Below are 19,198 nucleotides of genomic sequence, written 5' to 3'. Positions count from 1 at the left end.
AATGTTAAGTTTGTGAGAAGTATCACAAATGAATCATATTTTTTTAAAAAAATCTTATCACTAAAAAGTGAAAGATTTGCTGACGCTGAGGAAAAACCACTTTTCACTCAGTATCCTTAATATTGTTATTACGCATGTCTTCACATTTCTGACAAAATTTGGTTCTGTTCCTGTTCCTATTACCAACAAACTTATCAGAAATGTGCCAAAAGCCCTTTTGTTTCTCTTTCACAGTATACAAACAATACCCCTGATTTTCTCTCAAATGAACAGCTTAATTCTGTAATTTAAAATATTGAAACCACTTTATACTAGCATGGATCCACTGGAGTTTTCCCAATGTTTTCACCTCCTCCCTCTTATATCACCCCAAAATACCCTCTGAAAAGCTGTTCTTGGGGGATGGGGGACCCCCCCCAATGAATTTCAGGAAGCATTTCAGGCTGTTGTGGGAGAGGGGAGACAAGAATGCCACAATCGGTGGGTGGAAATCCTTCTGCCTGTGGAAAAAACTCCAGTGGATCCAAGCTGTTATCCTTCTTATCTCTCAGTTCTTCAAGACGACGACAGTCTTTCCTTCATCAACCTGCTTCATTATGATGTTAAAAGAGTTGTTTCTGAGGCTGTAAATTGCATCCCTTTATATGACTGAGAGGCCTACTGCACCCAGAATGCAAAACGTCTTCCATATCCTTTCTAAACGGTTCATTCCATCCCTTTCGCACCTCATTTCCCCCGTTTAAGGGTGAGACCGTTTTGGAATCGTCTAATTGCCATTGTATCCAAAACCACTTTTACAACGATGCCTTTGTTTTCTCCGTTTCCATGATGTCTTCTCCGTGGGTGCGTATATGTAAACAACGCTTTGGGGACTCCCATGGTCTACGCCCACTTTTCCCCATCTGTCCCATGGATCATCCGGACTCCTCCCCTCCTCCCCCTCCTCTTGAGTTCCTTCGTCTCCAGGCAGCCATTTGGCTTCCTTCCGTCTCCCCCCACCCAATCTACTGAGCCTGACATAGGGACTTTGGGACCGTTGAAACAAAGAGCCAATTTTAGCACTGAGCGCTGCTGACTTGTTTCCCAAGGTTGTTCAGGGGGTTGGCACAGGCTCGTTGCCAATTGTTTCGCAACATTCCTGGAGCATAATATTGTCGAAGGCTTTCACGGTCAGAGTTCATTGGTTCTCGTAGGTTATCCGGGCTGTGTGACCGTGGTCTTGGTATTTTCTTTCCTGACGTTTCACCAGCAGCTGTGGCCGGCATCTTCAGAGGAGTAACACTGAAGGACGGTGTCTCTCAGTGTCAAGTGTGTAGGAAGAGTAACATATAGTCAGAAAGGGGTTGGGTTTGAGCTGAATCATTGTCCAGCTCAAACCCAACCCCTTTCTGACTATATATTACTCTTCCTACACACTTGACACTGAGAGACACCGTCCTTCAGTGTTACTCCTCTGAAGATGCCGGCCACAGCTGCTGGCGAAACGTCAGGAAAGAAAATACCAAGACCACGGTTACACAGCCCGGATAACCTACAAGATTCCTGGAACATGTTCCACAAAAGAAGGCTCAGGAGCTCCCCTGCAAGAAAGTTTGCTCTCCTCAAGGAAACAGCCTGCGTCTCGAAGCTGGGAAGAGCAGCACGTGGGTGTGCACCCCCTTCCCGTTTACTCTACATGGGTTCTTGCAGCTTCGGCTGTGGCACTCCGGGCAGCGGAGGCAGTCCCACTACAGCGCACTCTGGGTGTGGATGACCTGCGCCTCTCCTTGCCATGATCTGGAGCTGTTGAGCGGAGCTCCCGTCACTCGGCCAGCCCAGAGTGCGTCGCAGTGGGACCGCCTCCACTGCCTGGTGCAGTCCGTCTCCTCCTCCTCCTCGGAGGGGCCTTGAGTTGGCGGGTGGGTGGGCGGCGGCTCTGGTGCTCATTCCCACATTCATTCCCATGCTACACTAGCCACCTGAGCTTTCGAGAGCAGGGAGATGCAGCACTCCCCCACACCCTCTGCATGGTTGTAGCGCGATCGGTCTAAACTAGTTTGGGAACAGAGGATATGGCGCCAAAACAACTCAAGTGCGTTGGGGAATTTGGAATACGCTTCCAACACGTAGGGACTGAAGACTCACATATATCGCTTGAGGAGCTTGGTGCAGTAACCTTTTCAGATGGTGTAAGTTGGTTACTTCAGACTGGGCACAATGCTGAAAGCCACGTATGCAAACTTCAGGAGGGATCCATGCGTTGTTTGAGAGCCAGCACGGTGTAGCGGTTAAGAGCGGTGGACTCTAATCTGGAGAACTGGGTTTGATTCCCCACTTCTCCACATGAGCAGTTGATTCTAATCTGGAGAACTAGGTTTGATTCCCCATTCTTCCACATGAGCGGTGGACTCTAATCTGGAGAACCAGGTTTGTTCCCTACTCCTCCACATAAAAAGCCATCTGGGTGACCTTGGGCCAGTCTCTCCGAACTCTCTCAGCCCCACCTACCTCACAAGGTGTCTCCTGTGGGGAGGAGAAGCCGCTTTGTAAGCCGCTTTGAGACTCCTTAAGTTAGAGAAAATTGGAATATAAAAACCAACTCTTCTTCTTTTTCTTCTTCTTTCTGTGTTGTTGGTGATTGTTGGCACACTGTTCATTGGTATTTTGAGAAGAGGGCAGCTGCAGTAGATTCTGGAGAGAGTAAAGTACGTGATTTCCAGATCAAGTAATGGGATGGAAGGATGATTCACATTTGCTGCATAAGAAATGGCTTTTTGAAATAATCTCATGAATACATCCACGTGAAAACCGTTTAGGAAACTGATTTTAATAACACTGCAGAGTAAATCAAGTTAAAAATCATAGGGAAAGTTTGTGTAGAAACATAATTTATACTCCAGCATCACAACCGGATTCTAAACACGGAAGAGTTTTATCAGAATTTATCCTTGCAGATCCATCACTGAGGATCCCATGAATAAGATCTTATATTCATGCTGTATTCAGCTAAAGAGAACAATCCTTGCAAACAGCAGCCCAGCATTTCTTTTCTGTATGAATCTAGTCACATGGTGATTACCAAAAGCCATTATGTCAGGGTTGAGAGACCTCTGGCCAACATTCCACTGGCAGGGTCCTTCTTAAAGTGAGTAATTAAGTTTTTAGAATAATAAGCTTCCAAGTGAATCCACTTGGATCGAGGAAGCAGAACAACATCCTGTTTTTGAACAGAACGTCCTATCCTTCAAAAATTGTGCTCCAACATTAGAAGAAGAAAAAACTCCGAAGAATGAAACTGACCAATCCTCCTGGGCATTACTATGCTGCTCTGCTGAAGTTTTCTAATAGGAAATGCAAGTACATGATATCACTTGGATTCTTCCCTGTCTCCCAAAGTTGTTGCTTAATAGGAAACTAAAGTTTGGCATTCTTCGTTCTTCATAAAAACATGTCAGCTTACACGATCAATCCATTTTCTGCTAGATGTTTACGGATCAGTTGTTTTATTATTTTGTTGCAGTATCTTCACATCAAATTAACATATCTGAAATTCAATGGTTTGTTTGACTCCTGCTTTATATTTGTTTTTCTCCAATCTTGTGGGGGGGACTATGAATTAATTTCCATATATTACACCCAGAATTTCAGAGATATTTTTTAATAACTCCTTTAGAATCAACATGAATGCACTTAAGACTTCCAATTATTCTTTTTGCATCTATGGGATTGTCCTGGCACATTTCCCAATCCTTATTTTCTCAGCTGTGCTACTTTCCATTATTTGCAATACAAAAATAGTGAATTTATAGCCACCATTTTTATCCTCTGCCAGTTTCACTCATCCTCAGCTGAGAAATAATCCTAAAATATCTTTGTTTCTAACTTTTACTTTTGCTTATTTTTTAAACAATTGCTTCAGTATATTCACACTATATCTCCAATACTCATACTTGAACTTTTACAACTTGTTCTTTTCTTTTTCAGGTTGAAACATTGAAAGCACCCTGTGAAGTCACTCTGACTTTCTGCTCGCTGTTTAGGACAGCTTTTCAAGGGGGTCTGCAGTACAAGTTCCTTAAAAAAAAGCCCCCCTTTTTTATTTTGCTCTGTAGACTAAAGGCCAAATGTCTCCATTTCATTGCTCTCTTTTCCCTTTATTTTCTCGGGGTCCCAAAATCTACAATTTCATGACTGTTTCCCCTCAAAGTGCCTTCCACCTTCAGTTTCCTCATCAGCTCTTTTCCCTGGAGCAAAACCAAATCAGAAATAGCTGAGCCTTTAGCTTCTTCTTGTGAAAGAGCATATATGGCTCTAAGACCATTTCAGGCATCCTGGAATTCTGCTCCATACTATCTCCAGAAGATAAACGGATGTAGCGCACCAGGTTGTACTCTTTGGATACTTGTATTACATTTAAAATATTTTGTCTACTTGATGTTTCTAAGTTGATGTCCTGTAGTGCTCTATCTCATCTAAGAGCCAGCATGATGTGGTGGTTAAGAGCGGTGGTTTGGAGCAGTGGACTCTGATCTGGAGAACCGGGTTTGATTCCCCACTCCTCCACATGAGCGGCGGAGGTTAATCTGGTGAACTGGATTTGTTTCCCCACTGCTACACACGAAGCCAGCTGGGTGACCTTGGGCCAGTCACAGCACTCTTAGAACTCTCTCAGCCCCACCTACCTCCCAGGGTGTCTATTGCAGGGAGGGGAAGGGAAGGTGATTGTAAGCCGGTTTGATTCTTCCTTAAGTGGGAGAGAAAGTCAGCATATAAAAACCAACTCTTCTTCTTCTCCTTTTACACCCAGGTACAAAGTCCAAAATTGCTGTTTCCTAATTGTGACTATAAGTGTATTCTCTATTTTAATGAACAGTGCTTTACTCCTAGAACAGGTTGTACCCCTCAATATTGTTTCTCCAGTTTAGAGGAGTTATGCCATCACATTCCAAAAAAGGCAAGTAGTTAACTTGAGTTGCCTTTGCTTAGAATAAGTTCTAAGCCCTGTTGCTTTCCTCCACTCTCATTACATTAGGGTTTTTTTTGGTGACTATTAGATGATTTATAGAAGAGAAACATGCTTTTAGCAGATGTGTACTGTTTTGAAATGATGCTTGTTTTTAAGGAAGTGAACATCAGATACCTTTGACATATCCAGAAGGGTACAGAGTTTCTCTGTTGCTATCTCCAGGTCTCTCTGAAAAGGTGTCTGGCCAAAATACCAATGGGGACCTTGGTCCAGTAGAAGAAGAAGAGTTGGTTTTTATATGCCGACTTTCTCTACCACTTAAGGGAGAATCAAACCAGCTTACAATCTCCTTCCCTTCCCCTCCCCACAACAGACACCCTGTGAGGTAGGTGGGGCTGAGAGAGCTCCAAGAGAGCTGTGACTAGCCCAAGGTCACCCAGCTGGCTTCATGTGTAGGAGTGGGGAAACAAATCCAGTTCATCAGATTAGATCAGCCGATCATGTGGAGGAGTGGGGAATCAAACCTTGTTCTCCAGATTAGAGTCCACCACTCCAAACCACCGCTCTTAACCACTACACCACACCACTACACCAGTATTGGTCATTTATATTAAATGAATATCAACTGTGTATAAGAATTTTGTAACAGATAATTTTATGTATAGCCTGTAATACAGGCCCTGTGTTTTTAACAATTTTATAGTTGTCAGACTTATTACCAACACGGAAAATAAAATAAAAAATAAAATAAAAAATAAAAAAGGAAGGCTATGATTCCAACCTACTGTCAGACTTCAGTACCTTGTTGCATTTCAGCAATAGTAAACTTCACTCCAGACGGTGCAGAGAGTTTAAAGTCTTATTAAGAAAATAAACGGGTTCAGGATATCTTACAAACTTAAGGTTGGAATACGGATTGGGGAAACAGTGGTCAACTTTATAGGGAACATACAATACAATTGATTACATCGGCGGTAGGACATGAAAGGGTGCAGCAGAGTTGTTTTGAATATAAAAGGATACAAGGTGACAGTAAGGAAATGTTCGCAGGTGATTGCCCTCTACTAAACCTCCTGGTGAGATTGACTAGCAAGCGGCCCGGCGATCACTGGGCTCCCAGGCATTTGTTCTGCGGCGCCGCCAGAGATCTCACCTGGATCTCTATTGAATCGCTAATGCAAGGCGATCAAAGGAAAGAGAACGGGGTGGGAAGGAGACACAGAGTCTGCTTATCCGGGGCTCGACTGGACACCCTCGCTGACAATAGTGTACAGCTTGTAATAAATATAATTATTTTGTTATAGTTTACGGTTTCTAGCTCGATCTTTGAAGCTCCCTCTACTTATCTGGTTGAGTTTCCGCCCTTTTTGTTGTTGTTGTTTGACTATGGATGCATCACCAGCTCATAACTGTGTGCCACTCAAAGACTCTAGATGTTGTTGCCATGGCTTCAAATCTGGGACAAGTGTAAGTACGGACAGCTCACTGACTTCTGGCTAAAGATAATGTTTGTCACAGGAAAAAGCTAGGAATATAACGCATAATTGATGGGTTATTCCACCTTTAATGAAAGAGAAACCATATTCTTGCTTGCTATTTGATCTCTGGATAAAGATGACAATGAATCAGTGAAAGGTGGGTGGCTGAGAATTTTGAAGAACGAGTAGATGGTATTAACTCAAACACATGCAAAGAAATGCCTTCATCAAGAAGGTTAGCATTTACCACAAAAAAGACCCTGGACATGAATGGAATGAGAAATATCTACATCATGAGTGAAGGGAAGTTGCCAGACACAAGGAAACTCCACAACCTGTTAAAAAATCATGTCAACAAAATGAAGATATAGCCATTTCCTGAATTCAGGAAGCAAAAAAGCATCAGTTTTATTTCTTCTGTACAAGAGTTTCTGGGAGAAATGCATGCAAATCGATCTGTCCCAGTGACTCTATGCAAAAGCAGATACAATACGTCTATTCACAAGTGAGGAAAAGTAAGCTAAAGGGATGCTGTTGCCATGGATGCAGAAGACTCAGATGTTGTTCTTGTAGCGTATGTGTCATATTAAATTCTTGGCCATCAAACAGAAGAAAGATATTTGTGATTGTAAGAAACTTTTGCTTGAAGGAAATGGTTCAAATTATTCTTCTGCTTCACACAGAAGTAGTTTCTACACAGAAGTAGTTTCCAGTTCTTGTTTTTTTGGGGCATGGCAGCAAGGTCAAGGTATAGAGAAATAATCAAAAGCCAAAAGGTTTTTGAGAAATTGCCATCAGACACGCCTGGAGACCAAGCCCTATGAAGAGAGGCTGAGGGAGCTGGGAATGATCAGTCTGGAGAAGAGGAGGTTGAGGGGGGACAGGATTGCTCTCTCTAAGTATTTGAAGGGCTGTCACTTAGAGGAGGGCAGGGAGCTGTTCCCGTGGGCAGCAGAGGATAGGACTTGCAATAATGGGTTTGAATTGTGGGAAGAAAGGTACCGACCGGGTATTAGGAAAACATTTTTTACAGTAAAAGTTGTTTGACAGTGGAATCGGCTGCCAGTGCCTAGGGGTGTGGAGAGCTCCCCCTCACTAGCAGTCTTTAATCAGAGACTGGACAAGCACTTGTCAGGGATGCTCTAGGCTGATCCCACATTAAGCAGAGGGCTGGACTAGATGGCCCCTATGGCCCCTTCCAACTCTATGATTCTATGAAGGCAACCGAAGCAGAAAATGGAGAAGAAATCTGCACAGATATTACCTCCTGACTGACCATCAAGACCTGAAGGTGAATGGGTGAACTACCAGGTGTATATCCAGTTTTGCTATGACTCTCCCTATGCTCCACCCTCAACAACAGACCCATGCTGATGGCAGATGTCTGCCAATCCATAAAACAATGTCACTTTTTCAGAGATGATACTGTTCGTGGGAACTCTACAATTAAATGTGCTGGTGTGAATTCTGATAGTGAGTCAGAATCGGATTATAACCAGGAATCAAACTCATTGTCAACTGATTTCCATGACCTTGAAAGGCCTCCAATTAGACAATACAGGTGGCATAATTCAAGTATCACACAATGGTGTCTACCATGTTTAGAGGGTTTTGGAGGACATCTTGGACCTGAACTGTAGCAGCAAGTTCCATCACATTTTGAGAGGATTACCTCATTTCATTAATTTTTGAATGTGTTTCTCGTGTCGAAACCACACCCAGAAAATGGGTAAGAGATCTATATAATTTTACCATATTAATGTTTCTGATCAGATTCAGACACCTTTATTGGCATAGTAAAATAGCAATAAGGGAACATAAATACAGGCACCCGCAAGGATGTTTCTGATCAATGAAACAACAGCCTATTCTCTCCAGGATCAGAGGAGCATGCCTAATATATTAGGTGCTTTGGATCACAGGCAGGACAATGCTGCTGCAGTCGTCTGCTGCAGTCAGCACAGAAAAGCCAACTCTCTTCTTCTCCTTCTCCTCTGACGATACACTGGCAAAAGAATGCCCAGCAGCCATTTCCCAGTTCTGTGGATGGAGCCATCGCTATTCTGCAATGATATCTTACTTCACCAGGCTTGCCTCCAGCACTGCAGTGTTAACAGCAACAGATGAGGACAACCGAGGAGCAAAACCTAGTGAGTCTCCATCTGGCTGTGAAGTGCAACAGAATTCAGCAGAATGTGCTTGCCACCCACTTTCATCACACATGGTTAATGTGCCAATTAACTCAATTGGCAAGAAGCTTGTAAAAATGAGTTGTGGTGTAACTGAACTCTTCAAACATCTTCTTGGATCATCCCTTGCTCACCCATCTCATCTAAGTTAACTTTCATGTTCTCTGGGAGTAAAAAGGCAAGCTTTGGTTACCTCTCCATTGGGGCTAGAACTGCAAGCGCAGTTGGGGTTAGCTGCAAATGATGTAAGGTTTGAGCTGAGGAGAACTGGGGTTAAGCTTATTAGGTAGGCTTTGGTAGAGTTATTATGGGCTGGCAGCAAAAGAGAGAAACCACAGAGTGAGCTGCAAGTTCAACTGAAGTCCAGCCCCAACCCAAGAATCCATCCAAGGTTGTGAAGTTCCAGTCAGGGATGCAAAGAAATGGAGTGGGCATCTGGACAAAATGAAAAACAACAGGCCTGATTGAAAGGTCAGCAGTGGTGCTAAAAATGGGAAAAGGAACCGGAGGAGCAGAATTTGTAGCAATCTTGAGGCCTACTGGCTGACAGGAAGACGAAGACGAAGAAGAAGAGTTGGTTTTTATATGCCAACTTTCTCTACCACTTAAGGGAGACTCAAACCGGCTTACACCTTCCCTTCCCCACAACAGACACCCTGTGAGGTGGGTGAGTCTGAGAGAGTGTGACTAGCCCAAGGTCACCCAGCTGGCTTGGTATGTAGGAGTGGGGAAACCAACCTGGTTCACCAGATTAGCCTCCGCTGCTCCTGTGGAGGAGAGTGGAATCGAATCCAGTCTCCAGATCAGACTCCACCGCTCCAAACCACCACTCTTAACCACTACACCACGCTGGCACTTTCTGTTTTCTGACAGCAACCACTGAGGCAGCCTCCTAACTTGCCCAAGCAAATTCATAGGACCATCCATAAAGACTTTGTACTAGCCTGGAGATTTGGCTGGTTAACCAGGAATAGGCTTAGATGCGTTGACATAATGCGATGTTCCTTTTGTGTTTCTCTGAGGTAAACCAGGCCCCTTCAGGGTTGCCAAATGGTTGTCCCCAATAGGGAGTCCCCAATAGGGTTGCCAACTCTGGGTTGGGAAATACCTGGAGATTTTGGGGGTGGAGCCTGAGAAGGGTGGGATTTGGAGAGGGGGCGGACTTCAATGCCACAGAGTCCAATTGCCAAAGCGGCCATTTTCTCCAGGGGAACTGATCAGTATTGGCTGCAGATCAGTTGTAATAGAAGGAGATCGCCAGCTAGTACCTGGAGGTTGGCAACCCTAGGTATAATGCTATACAGTCCACCCTCCAGTAGGGTTGCCAGGTCCCTCTTCACCACCAGCAGGAGGTTTGGGGGCCGGAGCCTGAGGAGGGCGGGGTTTGGGGAGGGACTTCAATGCCATAGAGTCCAATTGCCAAAGTGGCCATTTTCTCCAGGGGAAATGATTTCTATTGCCTGGAGATCAGTTGTAAATCGCCAGCCACCACCTGGAGGTTGGCAACCCTAGCCCCTGACTCCATCCCTGCTGGTTCTTCAGGATGATCCTCCAAATCTCATTTGTACTTCCTTTGACTTTTCTTCAATAATGTTTATTTTCATTCACAGTCAAATCTCAGCAGGGTGAATACAGAGGGTAAAAATTCCACAGACTCTGTGATGTTGTTCTTATGATAAATTATGACAGGATATTGAACATCTCCTCCTCATGCTCTCTGTCCTGTCTCCTCATTAGCCATTAGTCATCGCTACGCTACATGTGTGAAATTGCAAGCAAAGTCGAAATGTGACCTGCCTGGCGCAAGGCACCCGGTGACAGACAGACCTTCCCGCGCAAGCTGAAATCCATCTTTACAACCAGGCGTCTAATCAACAACTATGCTTGGTGTTTTCCGATAAAATCCTGTACCTTTAAAAAAAAGAGTAATTTTCCATTTGGATTATAAACCTGATTTATGTTAGCCTTGATGTAAAAGGTAAAGCTGCAGAAAATTGACTTTCAGGAAAGAGCAAGAAATGCCGTGCATTAGAGAGGAAATAAACCAGACCACTAAGACCAAGGGAGAATGCCTCTCCACCCCTACACACACAACTGCATTCCCCATAGTCAACTTAATACGAACGTCATCTTGCGAGACTGGAAGAGCCAGTAACGCCCGAAAAAGGTCAGGTTTTCAGACATTTCCCTAATGCACTTTTTATTTGGGGATGCAGAAAACATCAGCAAACATGAAAGATAAATATTTGCCAGGTACAGTTGCCAGGCTCCAGGTGGAGTCTGGAGACCTCCCAGAATTACAACAGATCTCCAGACTACAGAGGTTGGTTCCCCTGGAGAAAATGGCTGCTTTGGAGGGTGGACTCTTTTGCATTATGCCCTGCTGAGGTCCCCTCACCTTCATATACCCTGCCCTCTCCAGGTTTCACCCCCGAAATCTCCAGGAAATTCCCAAACTGGAGTTGGCAGTCCTATTTGTCAGGTCACATGACCCCAAAGTGTGAGCCCCAGAGAGAGAAACCAGCCTCAGGGCCTCCCGCTGTTACGCTCTTTTGGTCTCCGCAACACTTCCGAGGTGCAGGGAAGCCCAACTCCAGCCTGGGCAGAGGCCAGCTTTGAGTTCTTTCCTGTTTCCGGCACTACCACTTCCTGCTAGTTTGCTCCTATAGTTGAGGAAAGCCCAGCCTTCCTCAGCTGCCATCTTAAGCCACTGTGGGGTAGTGGTCAGACTCGGGTTCAAATCGCCACTCGCCTTGAAATTCACTGGGTGAGCGTTGCCTAAGCTACCTCACGAGGTTGTTGTGAGGATAAAATGGCAAAGGTAGATCCTTACACCGTGCCTCAGCTCCTTGGAGGAAGGATGGGATAAACATGATGGTCTAGGCTAGCCTGTTCTAGTCAGATCTGTAGGGTAGCCAACCTCCAGGTACTAGCTGGAGATCTGCTATTACAACTGATCTCTAGCCGATAGAGATCAGTTCCCCTGGAGAAAATGGCCGCTTTGGCAAGTGGCCTCTATGGCACTGAAGTCCCTCCCCTCCCAAACCCTACCGCCTCAGGCTCCACCCAAAAAACCTCCCACCGGTTGCAAAAAGGGGCCTGGCAACCCTACAGACCTCGGAAGCTAAGCAGGGTCGGCCCTGGTTAGTCCTTGGATGGGAGACCTCCAAGGAATACCAGGGGCATGACGTGGAGGCAGGCAGTAGCAAACCACCTCTGAACGCCTCTTGCCTTGAAAACCCTACGGGGTCACCATACGTCAGCAGCGACTTGACAGCACGTTACACACACACAAATAAATATAAATAAAATTAATTAGGCAAGCTGATCTGACTCCATTTTGTTTAAGACTCCCCCAAGTCATAAAAACTGTTTCCTTATAGTCATTCCGACTGGCTGGATTAACCCATTATCTCGTTGGCTGAAAAAGACAAGCTTGCCAGCCAACCCAAAACTGTAAGATGGCAGTACCCTGAAGAGCAAGACTCCAGTAGCACCTTAAAGACTAACTAAGGTGTATCTGAAGAAGTGAGCTGTGACTCACGAAAGCTCACACCCTACTAGAAATGTTGTTAGCCTTTAAGGTGCTACTGGACTCTTGCTCTTTTCTACTGCTACAGCAGTGGTTCCCAACCGTTTTTTGACCAGGGACCACTAGGACTTTTTTGTTCGGTGCAGGCACCCCAAGGTTCAAAATAAAAATTCTGAGAATTTGAAAATAAACTTTAATCATAACTGTTAGTTAAACATTAAACTCAGAATAATATTTGAATATATATTTTTATAATAGAGAACTTTTAATTGAAAATATTAATTTATTATGGGTCTATAACTTTGTTTTGTTTATAAGTTTATAACTTAATTTAGTTCTTGCGGACCCCTGGGGGTCCACGGACCCCTGGTTGGGAACCAGTGTGCTACAGACAGACTAACACGGCTACCCATCGTGATCTAGTACCCTGAAGAGTTTGAATGTTGACCTCTTGCACGGCTTCTTGCCACAGGATGAATGCAACATGCTTGAAATTTCCCTGATTGAGTTCAGAATGGAAGAACTCCGCAGGCAGGGAGAGTGACGCCAGAACAGGCTCTCAGAAAGTCCTTCATTCTGCGGTCTGTAGTCAGCAAAGACTCTCCCCGCCACCCCATTTATACACTACCTCCTAAAGCCTTTCACTTACTGGAGCAGTAATAGAGGAGTTCCTTGTGCCACTGTCGCATTAGGAGCGTAACAATACCACCCTTCCATTACACAGGAAATTACAAATATATCCTACGGGTAAAAATCTTTCCAGCCAGCTTCATTCACACAGCTGCACTTCAATAATTCTTAAAATTGCTTCAGCATCTCTTACTTCCAGCTCTTTGCCCTCAGCTCCAGCAGGCAAGAGAGCGAGAGCGATACTAGGAGACGGTGTTTGTTCTGCAGATTTTATGGAGAGGATGACTCTTCCCAACCCCCCACCACCCAACCCCAAATAGATGCTTCAGTAGTTAAAACTGAATTTTCACATATTTATTCCATCTATCCAGTGTTCTTTAAAACGTGTTGCAGTTTTTTCTTTCACAAACATCCACTTAATTGGACTTACTTCTGAGTAGACATGCAAAGGATTGTGCAGTAAGGACACACTATTTAAAAACTCTTACTTGGGTGTAAGCCCCACTGAATAGAATGGGATTTACTTCTGAGTAAACATGCATAGGATGCTTGCTATTAGAGAAAAGAGTATTGGGACATTATCCTAGTGGAGGGAGAACAGAGAGAGAAAAAAGGAATAGCCAAAGAAGAGGGAAAAAAGAAGAGAAAAGCAGGGAAAGCAGGCTAGGAACTCTTCATGTGTGTGTGTGTGTGAAGTGCCGTCAAGTCGCAACCGACTTATGGCGACCCCTTCATAGCTGTACGATATATATGATTACCCTATTTCCCTGAAGAATTCAAAACCTAGCCCATGAAGATATTTCTGCTGTCTACACTAGAGGATGGGAGGAATTCCATGCACATTTTTTGCAGGTGCGTCGGCACTGGGCAGAGGACGACACATATAGAGCCAGGAAGAAGAAGAGTTGGTTTCTATATGCTGACTTTCTCTTCCTTTTAAGGAGAATCAACCTGGTTTACTCCAATCTGAAGAACCGGATTAGACTCTAATCTGGAGAACCGGGTTCGATTCCCCGCTCCTACACATAAAGCCTGCTGGGTGACCTTGGCCTAGTCCCAGTTCTCTTCGAGCTCTCTCAGCCCCACCTACCTCACAAGGTGTCTGTTGTGGGGAGAGGAAGGGAAGGTGATTGTAAGGCACTTTGAGACTCCTTAAAGGTAGAGGAAGTCGATGTATAAACCCCAACTCCTCCTCCTCCTCGTCTTCTTCCTCCTCCTCTTTGAACCTGAGTCCCAGGTTCTATTCCCGTCTAGCCCTGTTCCAATAATCATCTCACGCCTTTCTTTGCGCCTCCCTGCCTTCAGAAGTGACACGGGGGCCATGTGGGGCAGGGCCTCTGCAGGGGTCCTCCCCCCTTCCTGCCCCTCCTGGAACCACGGCTGAATTGTTTTCCATGCCAGGCCAATATCCCAACAGGTTTGTACTTGACCAGTCTGTGGTTTTGTTTTGCCCTCCATGGCTTGCTTTTTAATTAAACTGCGGTTTTAACTGCGGTTGCTGCTGTTTTAGCTGCTGCCGGTGGGTTTTCTTTCGCTGTCTCCGTTGATTGGGTTGCTTTCAAATTTTGTTTTGGACTTTATTATTTATGGGTGGGTTTTGTTACCGAAGTATAAATTGTTAATGATCTGGGGTATGTATATGTGGAGTACAAGGATTACTGTAAGCGGGCAAAAAAAGGTAGCACAAAAGGTGGTAACTGGAATAAGGTTGTTAATAGCACATGGACAAATAGAAGCAAAGTAGTTAAAAGTACCACATAATCCACTGTGATTTCTTGAGGAAAAATAACCAGCATGACTGAACTGCTTAGAAACTGAAGTTAGCCACCTATCTCATTTACATAGGTTGATGGAACCCCTGGCTAGAAATTTCATTTAAGAAAAAGGCTGTACAAGTTAAAGAAAGAAAGTTAAAGACTGAATAAGAATTTCTATTTCCAGAATTAAACTATGTTTTCCTGAACATTTATTCATGCAGTGAGGTAAACTGACAAGTACAAATTACAGCAAATCACCGTCCATCAGCTAACCAGCGGCGTCTTTCCAGTCCCATAATCAAAAGCAAGAATGATAAACAATTGTATCAACTTTATTCTAGGATTAACTCCCCCAAGTCAATTTATGTGAATTAAGAAAGTGGTCAAAATAGTGAAGCCGTCGAGGCGCGTTCACGATTCCAAAGCATGTTACCATGAATGATAATAGGCTGTCAATTAAGCATCTCTGTGACAGTAACCACGAGAAATAAAATCTTACTGCACTATTTCAGGATCAAATTAAGTTTATTTGGCTGCGGTAAAGGTTTTTCCTAAGCCATTTGGTTTAGCAAGGTAGTGTAGAATAAGTAATCCAAAATTTTCTCTCTCACCTCACACCCCTGATCAAATACGTTTGAAGCTAGAGAGACAGCATTTCTCTTGGATTGCATTCAGACTAATTCTTTCTACTGCCCCCCCCCCCCCGGCAGCCCACTGATGTGCACAAAATGGGGGCGGGAGTGAACCCTGTGAATGGCATGGGGGTCTCCTGCGGGAATGGGGAATCGGTAGAAATTGCTAATTTAGTCTGGAACATATGAGCATATATGAACACTGCCCTGTACTGAATCAGACCCTTGGTCCATCAAGGTTACTGTCGTATCGGACTCAGCAGCGGCTCTCCAGGGTCTCAGGCAGAGAGATCTTTCACATCACCTCCTGCCTGGTAGACTGGAGGTGCCGGGGATTGAACCTGGGACCTTTTGCATGTTCAGCATATTCTCTACCACTAAGCCACAGCCCTTCCCCAGTGTTTACAGATGAAGCTGCCATATGCTGAATCAGACCGTTGGTCCATCAAGGTCAGTATTGCCTACTCAGACTGGCAGCAGCTCTCCGGGGTCTCAGGCAGAGGTCTTTCACATCACCTACTTGCTTGATCCTTGTTTAACTGGAGATGCCAGGAATTGAACCTGGGACCTTCTGCATGCCAACCAGAGGCTCTGCCACTGAGCCACAGCTCCCCCAATCCCGTCCCTTGTCTGAAAACCAGCAGTAACTTTAACTGACTATCTTCCAGTAAGCAGTGGCCAGCTTTAACTGCTGGAATTGTTTGTTTACCACCAAAAGAAACCACCAAGTCAAAGAAGACTCTTACATTCTTAAATCTGTAAAATATCGAAATGGTTCATTGGTTAACGAACACTGGAACTCCCACACCTGAACAATTAGCTTAAGGGAAAAAAATTAAAGCCTACTCCTCTCAAATTAGTTACTTCCTACACAATCCCTTTGAAAACTCGTCTTCCTTGAATGGGAGTATAGCTACTCTTCCAAACAAGCATTTATAGATTTAAAATTCCATCCAGACATTGGGGCATAACAGACTTCTTTTAATGTGCCTGGAATATGTGAAAGCATGTGCAGCTGCACAAGAAAAAAATTATTATAGGAGAATTAATCAGTCCACAAAATGGCAAGTCACATACACGTTAAACCTATCTTTTCAGATAACGATACTCATTTCTGCAGTTTTCAATTCCTTTTTGTGCCGCAGACTTATGATTGTATTACGCCTGCTTTACATTCCTTTTTTTTTTTGTACCATGGTACACATCTCATCTCTGACTGGAATAAATTTCAGGTAAAGACTCGTCTTTTTGTGTTGAGAGGCTGATGGTTCAATTTTGGCGAGCCTCTCCTAAACGATTAATGTCTGGGAAGCTGAGGCAGGATCCTGACGGCCGCTCTGAAATCCAGGCCTGTCTGAGTGTCCATCTTATGGCTTGCTCATCTCTTAATGAGCTACGACAGTCTAGAACACTTAGAAAAACTTCCAAGAAAGCAAAATCCTTTACTATTCCAACAGATTTTTGCTAATGGGTGAAATCACGATAATGCCAACAGCAAGTATCTTTGTAAAGTCACGTTTCCAGTATTTTCACTGGTTCCTTCCTCCTAAGAAACATGTGTGATAATATACCTCCAAAAAATATACCACAAATCCAAAATTTGCATAGAACCCACTGGGGAGGGGCTGTGGCTCAGTGGTAGAGCCTCTGCTTGGCCTGCAGAAGGTCCCAGGTTCAATCCCCGGCATCGCCAGTTAAAGGGACTAGGCAAGTAGGTGATGTGAAAGACCTCAGCCTGAGACCCTGGAGTGCCGCTGCCAGTCTGCGTAAACAATACTGACTTGGTTGGACCAAGCGTCTGATCCAGTGTAAGGCAGCTTCATGTGTGTGTTCATGTGATTTTGCAAAACAAAACCCCAACAACCCCTAAATAGACAAACAAACAGCTTTGTAAGGTTTGTAAGGGTGGGGCTCGCAGCTTTACCTGATTCATCCACTCTCGGCCTTTTATTGCTGGGACTGCCAATACTGTCATCATCCGACATTTCCATCTCTTCCTCCCGTCGGATCCCCATGAGCTGTTCACTGTGAGCGTTCCTGAGCTCCTGAAAAAAGGACAAGATCCAACCCCTCACTCTGTTAGTTTGATCAGCAGACCCTGAGATCTTAAAAAGACAAACTGAATTGCTACAAGCAAAACCAGAGGCAAGACAAAGAAAGATTATGGGGTGTCCTTAGATATCACAGTGTCTAGGGTTGCCAACCTCCGGCTGGGACCTATTCATCTCCTGGAATTACAACTGATCTCTAGACAACAAAATCAGTCCCCTAAACGGCAACTTTGGCAGGTGGACTCTGCAGTATTATACCTGCTGGTCTCCGTCCCCCCCCCCAAACTCCACCCTCCCCAGGCTCCACCCCCCAAATCTCCAGGTATTCTCCATCTCAAAGTTGGCAACCCTAACAGTATCTATAACCATTTCTCTATAGACATGAGATGCAGTACTGTACAGCAGGAAACAGGAAGCAGAAGGGTGGAGATATGGTGTCCTGAATGATGCCTGTTCAAGATTAACAGTAAACAGGGTTGCCAAACTCCAGGTGGTGGCAGGAGATCTCCTGCTATTACAACTGATCTCCAGGCAACAGATATCTGTTCCCCTGGAGAAAATGGCCACTATGGAAGGTGGACTCTATGGCCTTCTACCCCATTGAAGCCCCCTCCCCAAACTCCTCCCTCCTCAGGCTCTGCCCCTAAAACCTCCAGGTATTTTCCAACCAGGACTTGGCAACCCTAACAGTAGACCTTGTTCGGAATTTAAATTGTACTCAGCTGCTTGATACAACATGGCGGTGACAAAGATGTCTCTTTCTTCAAAGGCAGAGGAGTTTGCGATTGCCTTCACTCCTTGGATTCGGATGACTGATCATTATTTGCCAGCAATTAGTGAAGTCAGAAGGCAGGCACAGCTTGTCCACTCCCTTGGATCAAGAGGACAGGGCATTTTCCACACCTTTCCCCTTGCAGTCACAGATGGTAAACATGAACCTGCAATCACTGCATTAAAGTATTATTTTGAGCCTGCAGTGAACGTGATAGCTGATCACTACAAATGCCACCAGTTTGAATAAGGCTTGCCAACCTCTCCAGGTGAGGCCTGGAGATCTCCTGGAATTATAACTGATATCTAGACTACAAAGGCTGCTCTGGAGTGTGAACTTTATGGCATTATACCCGGCCGGGGTCCCTTGCCTCCTGAAATCTGACCCTGCCCAGACTCCACCCCAAAATCTCAGGGAATATCCCAACCCAAAGTTGGCAGCTCTAGGCCATAAAGTGGGGAAACAACACTGCAAAATATTGTTGCCCTCAGAGACCTGATTATCTCCTGTGACTTTGGTAATATGACAGATGAGACAATTAGAGGTCAGCTTGTTGAGGCGACAAACCTGCCTGGCATAAGAGAACAGCTGCTTCTAGAATCAGACCTCTCACTGGGAAAAGCAATAACTATTTCCACCCAAATTGAGACAGCTCTAGCAGAAGCCAAAGTAATGAGCTTGGATACAGAAGGCGCGGCGTAACTCTCAGTTGCAGCAAGAAAGTGAGTGGGCGACCACAGACCCAGCCAATCCAAAGCCCAGCAGAAATATTTTTTTCTCGTGGCGCTTCACAACATCTTGCAAACTATGCAAAATGTCCTGCAAAAACTGCCAAGTGCAATTATTGTTTTGAAAAAGTGTGCCCCAGAAACCACTCCAAAGAACACGTACCTGCAATCCAAGTGCCAGATGTTACTGTTCCGAGTGTGGACAGAATCAGTCCCATGTGTGTCGCAAAAAAAAATTACGTGGACTGTTAAGGTATCTGCTGCAGCCTCAGAATACTCTCAGACGACTGAACTAATGTTGAATACTGGTTCATTAGTCTCTCTATTTTCTGATTCAAACTTATTGTATTAATTTCAAAATGTATCTTACTTAAAAATAATAATTAGCGACCAGATTTACTACTAGGGTTGCCAGGTCCCTCTTTGCCACTGGCGGGAGGTTTTGGGGGTGGAGCCTGAAGAGGGCAGGGTTTGGGGAGGGGAG

At 44.7% G+C, this 19,198-nt stretch overlaps 1 protein-coding gene across 3 annotated transcripts in view; it reads right to left on the bottom strand.

The window, feature by feature from the left end:
- Positions 1-19,198, bottom strand: part of ENOX1 (ecto-NOX disulfide-thiol exchanger 1) — a 131,872-nt gene that overhangs the window by 51,929 nt on the left and 60,745 nt on the right. For all 3 annotated transcript variants that reach the window (XM_056861768.1, XM_056861771.1, XM_056861769.1), the window contains one exon: positions 17,088-17,208. In XM_056861768.1, coding sequence (XP_056717746.1) covers positions 17,088-17,208 — 121 coding nt within the window. The remainder of the gene's footprint in view (positions 1-17,087; positions 17,209-19,198) is intronic.

Source organism: Euleptes europaea, chromosome 16 (genome assembly GCF_029931775.1).
Source record: "Euleptes europaea isolate rEulEur1 chromosome 16, rEulEur1.hap1, whole genome shotgun sequence".
NCBI lineage: Eukaryota > Metazoa > Chordata > Lepidosauria > Squamata > Sphaerodactylidae > Euleptes > Euleptes europaea.
The sequence above is the reverse complement of the archived record's forward strand: the minus strand, read 5'-3'. Positions and strand labels throughout refer to the sequence as shown.